The following is a 14371-nucleotide window of genomic DNA, read 5'->3' on the forward strand; positions in this document are numbered from 1 at the left end:
CTGAAGCAGAATTCAGAGATTTCATCAGTATTTTTACTAATTATCAGTCCTTTTATAAACTTAAAGTGACATCACACAAGGAAAGCATTGATTTCCGGCACACAATGATATTTAAATTGACACAAGAGGCGAAAGTTACCAAACGTTTTACACAAAGTAACTGACAGACACACAAGGAAATCATTACCACAAATACACTTTAGATTTAGTGAGATCATTTTTCCAGTGACTTTTAGACAAAGTTAGAACATTTTTACCAGATACTCCCATTTAAACTGCATCTCTGATCTCAATGCCAGACTTAAGTTTAACAGTTCATTGCAAATGGATCAACCACAATTTTCCGTGTAAAATAATTCTTGAAATTATGCAGCCTTAAACAAAAACTAATGGTGGAAATGGTTAGTTCTCTTGTTAGAGATGGTTACTGCCTGGCAATTGTGTGGTATAAATGTTATTGAAATTTACCAACCCAAGCCTGTATGTTGAACTGCATGCCATGCTGCTCAGAAATTTTCAGATTTTTGCTCTCTGTTGTATCAGTTGACAAATGGCCAAATGGTGAGTGTTTTAAAGGTCAGGGTACAGTAAATAGTAGAGATGGGAGCATAAAATTCCAGCTACATTGATAGATTGAATGGGCAAAAGTGGCAGATGAATTTTGATGTAGATCAGTATACGGTAATTCATTTTTTGACCAGAAAAAGAGTAAATTCAAATTTTTTCTAAAATATTACAAACCTAGGTACAGTGGAGACACCAAGGTTGGTTTGATCTCATCCTGCTTCCAGGGAGAGGGATGGCATTTTGGTAGCTATGGCATAGAATTTGGTGCAGAGAATGAGAACATTATCTTCAGTGTTCACACTATTTAATTGTAACAAATTATTACTTGTTCTGAGTGTAAGGTAAGGCGTTTGTTGAATTAGCAAATGTAGCAGAGTGGAAAAAAGGTTAAATTTTACAATTCTACAATTCTGTCGATAGTGAAATGGAGCCAGAATGCTTTAGGGCTGCAAGACTTAAACTATGGATAAACTGAGAATGCAGTGGGGCTTGGGGGTGACTTGTTTGAGGAATTTAGGATTTTGAAAGGAAGTGATAGTTTTTTTGAGGGCAAGTGTTTCCACTGATGAAACTATCTGGAATGAATGGACATTATCTTAAAATAAGAATCATGTGATTCAGGAGAGAAGACAGGAAGTGCCTAAACAGAAGATATGTAATGGATGGAATAATTACAGAGAACTATTCCACAAAGGCAGATCCCAACAGATATTTGCTTACCAATGGTATTAGTGATTTTGGCGTCAAGGTAGGACTTTTGGATAAAGATCGGACAGAATGGGCTTGCGGAGCCTTGCCAGGTGCTTAATAATGCAACCTAAAAGGGCAGATCCATCACACAATCTAGGATTTGGTCAGACTACCTTTCAAGCTAACTGATAAAATGGTCCTAAGTGGACAAATAGCAGGAAATGTAATCATATTGCAGACAATAATTTATGTATTTTTTAGCTGGCTGCATGTCAGTTATTTTCTTGTGGCTACATCTAAGGCAAACTCCAATAGTCTAACTAATTTCTACCTGGTTCATTGAAGTCGGTTCTTATTATCAGATGAATGTACAGAATATCCAGAAATTTTATTTGTGGATTTCTTAATATTTTGGTCCGAGACAATGATGGTTTTAGGCTTCAGTGAATGTCCTCTTTTTGTGAATCTTTCTGATCAAAAAAGAAATGTACATTTATATATCTCAACATGGTTAGATGATTTCTAACCAAGATGTTGTCAGTGCTTCCATCGTAAGTTTTGTGAAGTGATTTTAATTTCTTGCATTCTAACATGTAACAACTAGCACATTCCAAATTTAAAGTAATAATGTGCTGGATGTAATAAGATCATGGGCGACATGGTGGCTCAGTGATTACCATTGCCTCACAGTGTCAGAGACCCGGGTTTGATTCCAGCCTTGGGTGACTGTGTATGTGATGTTGGCACATTCTTTCTGTGTCTGTGTGCATTTCTGCTGGATGTTCCAGTTTCCTCCCACAGTCCAAGGATGTGCAGGTTAGGAGGAATGGCCATGCTAAGTTGTCTGTAGTGTCCAGGGATGTGCAGATGGGTTAGCCATGTTAAATGTGAGGTTATGGGGATAGGATGGTTGGGGGTGCTGTGATGCTATTAGGAAGGTCTGTGCAGACTTGATGGTGAAAGTGGGGACTGCAGATGCTGGAGTTCAGAGTCAAGATTAGAGTGGTGCTGGAAAAGCACAGCAGGTCAGGCAGCATCCGAGGAGCAGAAAAATCGACGTTTCGGGCAAAAGCCCTTCATCAGGAATTCCTTTATACCCCTCATTCCTGATGAAGGGCTTTTGCCCGAAACACCGATTTTCCTGCTCCTCGGATGCTGCTTGACCTGCTGTGCTTTCCCAGCACCACTCTAATCTTGACCCAGACTTGATGGGCCAAATGCCTCTTTCCACACTGTTGGCACTCTGTTTAGGGCAGCACGGTGGCTCAGTGATTAATTAGCACTGCTGCCACACAGTGCAATGGACCAGCGTTCAATTCCAGCCTTGGGCAACTGTCTGTGGAGTTTGCATATTCTCCCTGTGTCTGCATGAGTTTCCTCTGGATGCTCCAGTTTCCTCCCACTGTCCAGAGATATGCAGGTGAGGGGAATTGGCCATGCTAAATTGTCCATAGTGTTCAGGGATGTATAAGTCAGGTGCACCAGTTAGGGGAGATACAGAGTAATGGGTCTTGGTGGGATATTCTTTGAAGGGGCAATGTGGACTTGTTGGGCGAAGGGCCTGTTTCCACACTCTGGGGATTCTTTAAAAAAAAAAGGAGTAAAATTTGGCAGTTTGATTCTTCGAGTGTACTCTGCCGTTTGATCATGGCTGATCAGTTTCTCAACCCCAAATAATGAACTCGTCAGGCAGCGTCTGCAGAGAGAGAAAGGGTGATTATGTTTTAGGTCCATTTTGTTTTAATAAGGCCTTTCACCTAAACCTTGCTTTTGTTTTTCTTTCCGTAGATGCTGCCTGACCTACTGATATTTCCTGCATATTGTATTTTCATTTTAGATTGTAGCATCCAGAGCAGTTTACTTCTATCTATTTAATTAGTTTTGATAATTTTATATTTTTGAAAAGTCATTTTAGTAACAAATGCCTTTTTTCCTTTTGTTTCTTTTGTGGCCCCGTCTTCTTCCAATCTGACAAAATTGGGGATTGCCTTTGGGTTTCTGAAATCCTATTTGGTTTCTTGTTCATTATCTGACCATTTCTGGCTATCGTAAGGTAAGGAGATATATTTTATTCATCCAAATTAGTAGATTCTAAACACCCAGATTCACGTTTACCAGTAATGTTATTAGATGATACTGATAATTCTTCAGCTTTTGATTTGAGTATTCTATTGTCGACCAAATCTGAGTTAAGTTGTGTGTCTGCTCCCATGGCAGCCTGTGAATCTGTTAATAATGAAAGTGCAAATGGGGGAGAGGAAACCTCAGCACAGTGCATTTCATTGTTGGAAATGATCCAAGAAACCCCAAATGTGGTACAGACAGATGTGAAGATGTTGAATGGCCCATTGACTGACCAGGCTGCAATAAGTTCAGACAGAGGCATAAATCTCGCATATCTGATTAAAGCCAGTGAACATAGTGATCAAGATTTGAATTCAACTATGCTACCTCTCTGTGATGTATCAGAATTGCCTCCAGTAATGAATTTTGAACAGTCTGTCAGGCCTGCATCAGACATATCAAGGTTGTCTGTATTAACACAAAATAATACTGAAGGAACTTTGCAACCTTCCCCAACGTCCCTCTCAAAACTGTCTTTTACAATATTAAACGCCAATCACCTTTCATCCAACTCTTTAAATGCGCCAGCACAAAACCCTGAGTGCTTAACTTCATCTCTTAGGGCTTTGAGTCTTGTCGATCAACTGAACCAACACCAGCAGAAAAGTAATGGACTCAATAATACTCTGGTTACAAATGCCCAAAGCAGTCCAGTAGACATAACAGGAGGAAACAATTTGTCCTTTCATCAATATGGAAGTCCGTCTCTAGCTGATCTTATTGAGGAACATGAAAAAAATAGTCCCAACAGCTCAGTTTCCTCCTCTGTTCCTTCTCAGTTTCAGTCAGTAACGTCAGCGCATAGTGCAATATTGCCATTAGGGTCTTTATCTTTGGCACAGTTAGCCAGTGAATGCCAGACTAAAACAACAACAGATACATTCACAGGATCGTTGTCATCTTTAATAACACCCAAACCAATGTGTACTTCTGAAATGGGGAAAATGTCACTGTTTGATTTGATCACAGAAAATACTCAGCAAATGCCTGAAAATTCAAAAGCAAAGGATGCTCATTTTGTTACATGTGAAATTCCGCATTCTTCAGAAAAAGCCATAGGGCAGCTATCTACTGATTTGAATGTGCTGACACAACAAAATACCTGTGCACTGGACACTGATCTTCTAAGCATGTTTGTCCAAAAATCTGACCTCCAAAATACAAAGCCGGCAAATTACAAAACATTTAATAGGAATGCAAGTATTCATAATCACAAGCTTTCAAAGCGAACGAGGACCACATCTTGGACAAAACATTGTTGTGCTGAACCATCTTGTTTTGCTCTTGCAATATGTTTTCAGAATCCTGTAAGAAAAAAGAAAAAGTCTTTACTTAATATTCACACAACATTTTTATATAGCAGGCAAGTTCCAGAAACAAAGGGAGAAGATCAGATTCCTTTATTTGAAATAAAACCATTTGACTTCAGTACACCTTCTCCAGATGATATTATAAAGGCTAGCCAGAAGAAAGCTTTTATTAGAGACTAAGGCTAATATGATGCTGCCTTCCTTTGTTTTATACTGGGGGATTTTTTTTTGTTGTGTTGAAGAATATTTTGGACTGGATCTTCATTTGAATTTTTGGGGAAGTTGTTCAATTACAGGCGTTGTTTCAGGCTGTTGGTGCATATTAAAAAAGACGGAAGGTTGTTGGCAAACTTTCCACACTTTGTTTAGTTCAGTCACTGGGTACTATCCATTATGACATAATGATGACCTTTACCTCAAAGATATGTGTGTGTATATAATCTTCATTCTTCATGTGCTGTATTAAGATGACTTCATTTGGACCAATCTTTATAAAAATGTTAGATTTTTATTTTTATTTTTAATTTTTCTAATATTCTTAACTGGATTTTACAGAAATACAACTTTGGTGTATTTGTAATTTTTCTATAATTCTAATAGTGAAAAGCAGTTTTCCAATTTGCAAGAATTTCTTTCTTTCTTTCCCAAACTGAAGTTGGGCATTTAACAAAAATTTGTTGCACTTGCTTCAAGTGAAACCACACTACAGAAGACTGTGATGCAAGAATTAATATTTTTTAAAACATATAAGATCCTAAAAGGTGCAAAATGGTGTTTTTTGGTGATGCTGTGGAACTGGTTGTTTTTTCAGCACTGTTCTGTGCATTTTTCAAATTGTGAATCTAAGCACTTCCTTTATATCACAGTTGATAACCATGCAAAACAGTAATTCCACTGGAAGTATGTAAGTTGTATGAGAGTCTAGAATAGTCAATTTTAAGATCACTTAAGTTTATACCAATTACTGCACAAAAGTTCACTTCTAAAATATCAATGAGACAGGCATAAAGGTTGTGTTGTGAATTAGTATTTTCCATTACTGCCTCATATTGACCTCTATGAAATATAAGCAGACACTTTCATTTTACTATGTCATAGCTGATGTCAGAAAATCAAATAAAATATAGTGGGGGTAACGTTTCTCTTCCAGCAGTGCAAAACTGTCAGTAAATTGGCCATAGCGCTTTTACTGTGTCTGTTATTATTTTCCATTGACTTCAAAAATATTGCCAAGATTTTCTTTTTACTTCAAATCAAGTGTAAGTAACAGAAAAACCAGGAAACAAGGTTCCAACAATCGTTCTGTGATCTTAAGTTGAAGGACAATTACTATAAAATAGACAGCCAATTTACAATTTGTTTCTTTCACACTGCTGGAGTGGACTAGTTTCACACCTAAGCCTAGTCCTCTTGTTAGCCATTGTAGTCAGGCATTTTTTGTCTTCTCTGGTGAAATGGTGAAGTAGGTTAAGCTGTTAAATTGTAGGATTTCCTTCCAATGATATTGCAGTTACTGCCCCTACTTCTTGTGCGATCACTGAATCTCATCCTCCAACTTGCAAACTGACAAAAATGGTTTGATAAAAAAGTCAGATTGTAAATAGATTAAAATTGGACAGCTGTATGTTCAAGTCCATTGTTGTACATGACTTGATTCGCCCACGACAGTTGCAATTTCATGAGCTGAAAGTTTTGGAGTGAACTTACCATTGAAATACGATCTCTGCAGAATTTCAACTTATTGTTTTTGTCACTGTAATTGACACTGGCATGTTTTATTGTTCATGCTTAATGTTATATATTTAAAAGATGCAAAAGATTTTAACAGATATTAGAAAATTAAAATGATTTGATCGAGCTATTCATAAGCCAATATTTTAAAACTTGAATACATTTCAAATGAGTTAATTTACTACCAGTATATATTTTTATATAAAAGTTAAATCACTGAATTTAGATTTTACAGTGTTATTTAATATTGAGATTTTGAATTTGTAATGTCATTGAAAATTGGTCTTATGGATTCTGGACGACATGAATAAATTCAGTTTTAAACAAAAGAAGGTTATTGCCTGGATTGTGCATTGAGAATAATGGTGAGGCTAACATTAGTGAATTAACTGCATTAGATAAAATGACAGCAGCCTTCAGATCGTATGGTTGCAGTTAAAACTGGAAATTCAGAAGATATAGTCTTGATTTAACCTACTACATCACAGATTGTGCTGTAATGTTAAAGTGGGTCCTTGATTTATGAATATTTGACATTTGAACACAACCTCATAGAGATGTCATTTTAACTAAATATTTCCGTACTTACAGCTGTTTATATTATCCTGTATTATGTTCCGACTTGCAAATAAATTGACTTGTGAATAAATTGACTTAAAAATGGAACCCCTTTGTGATGTACAGATTGCCCATACCTTGCTGACAGGTTCAATACTAAGATTATTGAAAGGATGTGAAGTTACAGTGGTTAATCATCCTCTCACATTAAGGCAGCTAAGTTTAGGGCTGGTGTTTTTAGAAATGGATCAGGCTGAGATGTAAGGTTGCGATATGGTCAAGTTGGACCAAAAGGTCTGTTTCTATGCTGTATGACTCTCTCTCTCTCTCTATAACTAAATGCTTAGCAGTTACACTGGCTTAACAATCTCATTGGCCCTGAACATTTAATTTTATGTGTGTAGAAGGTGTTACTTCTGTGAAAATTGGTACGCTATTGGTGATTTTTAAAAACAAATGCTTAAATTTTCTGTGCCTACACTTAGGTCTTTCTCAGTCATCTATCTTTCTTTCCTAATTTTTATTTTGCTTTCTGTACATCGTTTATATCTAATTTCTGCTTTATGCTTCCTGGTTTAGAATCTGTGTTGTGAGAATTCTTTAACCTTCCATGAGGTTAAAGAGCTTTCACTGTTTCTTGAACCACTCTCAAGCATCAGACATTTCCCTGAAGAAGGTGCTGTGCTGGATGACATGGTGGGTGTGCCTGCGCTGAAAAGCCCTCAAGCTCTCTGGGCAGTTGACACTGCAGCAAATGGCAAGCGCCATTCCTTTTTTTGCTTTGTACAAAATCTTCCCTTTTTCAGTTTTACAAACTTAGTTTCCGAGTTAAGAAACACTTGTAGCTGCTATATGGAGCTAGATGTGTTGGGTGCTAAACTGAAGAAGAAGGAAGGGAACAATTTACAGTCTGGAAGACAAAATAGAACACAAGGCCTTATTGACCCAAAAGATCCTTAAAAAAAATCACGGAAAGTAAAATAAGGTTAAGAAAGTGTTGTTTGAGGAGCTGGCAGCTGATGATAAGCAAATGAAAGCAGAAGTCAGTGATCAGAACAGTAGAAGGAAAAACATGAGAGAAAATGTAACAAGGAGAAAAATATGAAATTCAAGATGCTCAGTCAAGTACGTAGGTCATGAGCAGTCAGCAAAATAATTTAACTTGGATCCTGAAAAGTTGAGAATTGTAACAGACATACAGCAATCAATGGATGTGATAGCTGTACAATAGTTTGTTGGATTCGTGAGCTAATGAGCAAAATTCTTGCTTAATTTGTCATCAGATTGGCAGTGATTTTACATAAGTGTTGACAAGGATATGCAGTGGTACTGGGGCACAGAATAAGTAGCAGCTTTTATTCAAATAAAAAAAAACTAGCAACAACAGATCAACATGTTGTGGAAGTCATTAACACCACAATGACATTTAATCTGAATCTTTCTTTAATCAGACACCAGGCATTCCCCAGGGAAGGAACATCACCCCAATAATGAGCAGATACCAGACAAAAAACAACAACCAACTCACGCGTGTCATCAAAAAAACCAATACACTTTAAAGATAATGAAAGAAATGCATACGTGAGATTCCAGAATTAATAGAGTTTTGTTAATAACTTCTAAACAAAAAAAACCCGAAAGAACTGTGGATGCTGGAAATCAGAAACAAAAACAGAATTTGTTGGGAAAACTCAGCAGGTCTGGGCAGATAAAAGAATGGGTAAATGTCATCACAGGAGAATGAAAAGCTGCTAATGTGGACTGTTAGTGGCTGATAATGGGTTGTTTGTAGTCCATGTAATATCTGGTCTGCGGGGGGTTGGGTTAAGGGTGGCACGGTGGCTAAGTGGTTAGCATTGCTGCCTCACAGTGCCAGGCACCCAGGATCGATTCCAGCCTTAGGTCACTGCCTGCATGGAGTTTGCACCTTCTGCCCATGTCTGTGTGGGTTTCCTCCCATAATCCAAAGATGTGCAGGTCAGGTGAATTGGCCATGCTAAATTGCCCATGGTGTTCAGGGGTGTGTAGGTTAGGTGCATTAGTCAGGAGTAAATGTAGAGTAATAGGGTAGGGGAATGTTCTGGGTGAGTTACTCTTCAGAGGGCCGGTGTGGACATTTTGGGCCCAATGGCCTATCCCCACTATCGGGACTGTATGATTCTATACATAGCACACTTGGATCATCAAGACAACCCATTGTGATTTCTAATTTATATACACAGAATAAGCAGTTCAGGTTTAAACCCCATCACCAGCTTCTCTAGGATATTTGTGAATAGACTATAAAAGCAGGCCTTACTAGCAAACCCCATATCCCATGACTAAATTTTCAAAAGTTAGTAATCCTGGAAATGTATATCAGCAACTATTAAACAAAAAGTTTTAATTTTAGATCTTCTGCATTAAATGATTGTCCTGCCTCAAGTTTGCAAATACTGGTGGATTTCCAGTATTGCAATTTTGATTTTAAACCTGGAAATTAAGTAGTGTTTTTTTCAACTTTGTAGATGCTTGAAATCTGAAGTCAAAACAGATTGTCCTGGAGATAATCAGATCAAGTAGCATCTCAGGATAGAGAAGCAGAATGAATGTTTAATGTCAAATATGATCTTTAGAACTGAAGGAAGGTAGAAATAGTTTGGGTATTATGTCATCTGAAAGAAGGAAAAGGGGAGAAGAACAAAATGTAGGGTCCTGGGATAGGTAGAGATTAAAATGCTCAAGATGTTGTGGAATAAAAGACACAGTAGATGGGAATGGTTAAAGTGAACATACAAAGCATTTTTCCCAGTGCAATGAGCAGCTTTGTCCAAAAACATAAACATGAAAAATAAGACTCAAACTAGCACATGATCAAAAGTCAGAATCAAACTTGGGCACAGGCTTAATGGTCTAAGATTGTTGAAGTCTTTGAACCTGGAAGGTTGAAATTGGAAAATTAGGTCCTGCTCTTTGAGCTTACATTGAATTTCACTGGAAAACACTGCCGCAGAAACATAAGCAGGGGAACAAAGTGGTACATTAAACTGGTCATCAACCAGATATTTGGGTTCATTCTTGTGTACTGAGTGGCAGTGTTTCACAAGGCAGTCATCCAATCTATTTCATCTCCCTAACATAGCAAATATAGTAGACTAAACTGAAAGAAATATCAATAAGTAGCTGTCTCACCTACAAGCAGTTTTAGGGCCATGGGCAGTGAGAAATGGGTAGGTGTTTACATCTTCTTTGACTACTTGGGAAAGTTCTGAAATACAGGAAATGTTACTACTATTGCTGAGGACCCTGTCAATCTGGGGAGGGGTTGGATGGGGTAGTGAAGAGATTAACTTGGTTCAGGGAAAAGGAGGATGCATACGAAGCACTTGTTGAACGTCGCATTATCAAAACAGAAGACAGCAAGTGAAACCGAAAAAAAAGCAGCAGAACAAGGATATGTATGGATACCCATAGCAGCACCATTTGGAGGAAGTGGGATGAATTAAAGAAAATGATTCAGTGAAAATAGACAAATTCAAGAATGGGTTTGGCCAGGTATATGGGGATGGTGGTGAAAACCTATTCAGTCTCTGTTTAAGAATGAAATGGAGAGCCCAGAGATGTCCTGGTGACTTGAGGTGTAGAGAGTTCGGACCTTCATAGAGTCGTAGAGATGTACAGCATGGAAACAGACCGTTCGGTCCAACCCGTCCATGCCAACCAGATATCCCAACCCAATCTAATCCCAACTGCCAGCACCTGGCCCATATCCCTCCAAACCCTTCCTATTCATATACCCATCCAAATGCCTTTTAAATGTTGCAATTTTACCAGCCTCCACCACTTCCTCTGGCAGCTCATTCCATGCATGTACCATCCTCTGCATGAAATAGTTGCCCCGTAGGTCTCTTTTATATCTTTCCCCTCTCACCCTAAACCTATGCCCTCTTGGTAGGGAGGATTCAGGTCTAATAAATTGGAAATTTTTGAAATGAGGTCAGGTGTCAAAAAGGTTGTGATATAGGGGGTGGGAAGAAATTGGACCAAGAGAGAAAAATATTTATGACAGGCAAAGTAAGTTCATAAGGGCAGGAGCAAGCTGAAACAAGTCTATCAGGGCAGTCCTGTTATAGAATTTCATTTTTATTATTTTATTTCATTCAGCATCTGAACACAAGCTTCTGATCACATATGGAACGGAAAAAAGTGAGATTCATGTTACAGGTTAATCATCTGTTTGTATGCAAATCATTGGTTTCATTGGTTACCGAAAATGCAACAATAATGGTGGTCCAAGCTGAACGCAGTGCTGAATTCTTACACAAAATTGAAAACTGAAATGACTGTCAAACTTGGATATTTAACACATATGAGCTTTGCTGAAAAATAACACCTTTTGTCTGAGTGTTTCATTTTGTGCACTGTCATAAAAACAGAATTGTGGAGGCATAGCAGGAAGCCAATCAACCCATTGTGCTTGTGCTTGTTCCATTACCTAGTACCAGTCTCCTACCTTTTCCCTTCTATCCCTGCACACCATTTCTAACTAAATAATTGTCCATTGCCCACTTGAATGCTTTAGTTGAACCTTCCTCCGCCACATTTCCAGGCAGTGCATTGCTACTGTATGAAAACATTTTTTTCTCACATCACCCTTGTTTTGCATACCACTTGAAATCTATACTCTCTCTTTTTTTGTTTTATGAGCAGGAGCGGCTTCTCCCTGTTTGCTCTGTCCAGCTCATGGCTTTGATAATCTTGAGCAAATCTCCTCGCAGCCGTTTTCTGTTCAGGGAGAACAATCCCAACCTCTTCAATCTATCCTCATAACTGAAGTTTCTCATAAGAATCATTGAATGCTATTGTGTGGAAAGAGGCCATTCAGTCCATCAAATCACCAGACCTCTGAAGAGCATCCCACCCAGGCTCAGCCCCCTACTCTACCTCCTAACCCTATAAAGAGGCCCATGATCAGTGGATCAGGAGCCTGAACAGCATGTATTTGGAATTGGGAATTTTTTTTTTTAAACATTTTTTACTGAGTAGATGTCTTGCTATATTTTTGAGAATATCTATTCAGTGAAAGATAATATGTTCAAAATTTGGGAATCCACTGATTATTGTAAGTGCTACTCTGTTAAAGATAGAATGGATTAGATCAGTAAAAAACACATACGTCTACACTGTCAAAAAAGTGCTGCAAACTGAATTTGCAAAGTGTTTTTCTTTTCAGCAATACAGGTTTTGTTTTGGGTCCATGCTGAGTGTGCATATTTTTGGTGTAGATTGTGATGAATATCTTTTTGGGTGGGTTGTTTAGTGTAGCTGCTTGAGTGTGTGCAATGGAAGTATACAGAGCTGACAGAATCTAACACTGATTTGACTCCAGCAATGCCATTTGTGACAAGATGACCTCCTTTAAACTTGCTTGGCTGCACATGTTCAGCAACAAGAAATATCTCCCTGGTTGTCCTATTTAAAAGGATCAGTAATCACTTTTATCTTAGTTACTCATTGATATCTGCTGGCTATTGCTAACCTGTAAAAGTATCATTTAAATTTGATAACATTCGTGGAGAGTGTCGTGGAATATGTGAAGAATCTGGTTTTTACTTCAGGGTTTCTGCTCAGGTAATTTGCTTCCTAGCCGCAGGCGCATTAGTTTACTTCTCCTGGTCTGCAGTGTAATGGGGACAATAAGCAAAGCTGGAAATGTGTTGCTGGAAAAGCGCAGCAGGTCAGGCAGCATCCAGGGAACAGGCCAGCAACACATTTCCAGCTCTGATCTCCAGCATCTGCAGACCTCACTTTCTCCACAATAAGCAAAGGTAATACTAAATTGAGCAAGTCATTTAAAAAGAGGATAGTTGGAAGGGCTCTTAGCAGGGGACTATATCTATTTACTGTCTAAGGGAACAATTCTCTTCACCTTCAGTGGGGAGCACCATGTGTGACATTTGCATTTCACTAAAGATGTTTTTGTTGAAACCTCCAAACTATTGCTGGCAGTTGTGCAGTTTGAGTGTGGTGAGAATAATATTGCAAGTGGTAGTGGAGATGACCATGGCCATGAGTAGTTTTCATGTTGGGCTCTTTGGCTGGTGTAAGTGACATTTCTAATATCACGCAGTTTGCTGCCTGCTACTGTATAACAAAGGTTACTGAGGCTGTGTATGAGAGAAAAATGGAATAAGTTTCAGTCTCTGCCAGAGAAGTGGTGGAGTGAACGTACAGTTTTGCTAGGATAGTGGGCTTCCCATGTTGCAAGATTCCATTGACTCTGTGCATGTTACATTTCAGGTGGTACTTGCAACTTCAGCCTTGTCCTGTATGCAGCTGGAAGGGGTTCCATTCCCAAAATGTATAGCCACTGTGTAACTATATTCAGTACATTCTGCAGATCAGTGCCTGGTACTGCCAGCATTCATTATGTCATTATGCTACAGCTGTCCATTGTTGCTTTTGCATGATACGCGCTACCCTCTGACTACCTGGTTCATGACTCTGGTGCAAAACCATTTTTCTCATGTGCAGCAGGCGTTATGAGTTGTGCAAGACCATTTGAATTCTTGACAACTGAGGAAGAGGAATGAATGAAGTACCAAAAACTACAGATGGCTATGCATGATAGGTTCATCTGACTGTGAATACAACCCTCACTCTCCAATCAAAAACACCTAACTTTCTCACTGGCACCGACCACTGACCATCACAGCATCCTCTTGACTGCAATGCTCCAATATAAGCTACTCAAAACTAACATTCCAAACCAAATTTATAAGTTAAAATATTTAACATATTTCATTCAAAAGTCCTCTCATCCTTTTGCAGTCTTTTATTGCCTTTCTTCCATACGTTTTTGCTTGTTTCTCTCAGTGACGGCAGCATGACTGATAGAAGGCTGTAAACTACCTTACGAGATGATTTAAAACATTTCTGGGCTGAGAAGACCTCAACATGGGCGGTACGGTGGCTCAGTGGTTAGCACTGCTGCCTCATAGCGCCAGGGACCCAGGTTTGATTCTTGGGTGACTGTCTGTGTGGAGTTTGTACGTTCTCCCTGTGTCTGTATGGGTTTCCTCCTGGTGCTCAGGTTTCCAACCCAGAGCAAATCTTAGCAGGACTTATACACTTAATGGTAAGGTCCAAGGGAGTGTTGCTGAACAAAGAGACCTTGGAGTGCAGGTTCATAGCTTCTTGAAAGTGGAGAAGCAGATAGATAGGATAGTGAAGAAGGCGTTTGGAATGCTTTCCTTTATTGGTCAGAGTATTGAGTACAGGAGTTGGGAGGTCATGTTGTGGCTGTACAGGACATTGGTTAGGCCACTGTTGGAATATTGCGTGCAGTTCTGGTCTCCTTCCTATCAGAAAGATGTTGTGAAACTTGAAAGGGTTCAGAAAAGATTTACAAG

At 38.7% G+C, this 14371-nt stretch overlaps 1 protein-coding gene across 3 annotated transcripts in view; it reads left to right on the forward strand.

Annotated features, from left to right (window-relative positions):
• hbs1l (HBS1-like translational GTPase) overlaps positions 1–14371 on the forward strand; it is a 172192-nt gene that overhangs the window by 33861 nt on the left and 123960 nt on the right. Inside the window, exon 5 of one of the 3 annotated variants that reach the window (XM_043686256.1) lies at positions 3316–7656. The exons of the other annotated variants lie outside the window; for them this stretch is intronic. Coding sequence (XP_043542191.1) covers positions 3316–4871 — 1556 coding nt within the window. The 3' untranslated portion in view covers positions 4872–7656. Of the gene's footprint in view, positions 1–3315; positions 7657–14371 lie in introns of those variants that run through there. 3 annotated transcript variants of the gene reach the window in all.

This window comes from Chiloscyllium plagiosum, chromosome 3 (genome assembly GCF_004010195.1).
Source record: "Chiloscyllium plagiosum isolate BGI_BamShark_2017 chromosome 3, ASM401019v2, whole genome shotgun sequence".
In the NCBI taxonomy this organism is placed as follows: domain Eukaryota; kingdom Metazoa; phylum Chordata; class Chondrichthyes; order Orectolobiformes; family Hemiscylliidae; genus Chiloscyllium; species Chiloscyllium plagiosum.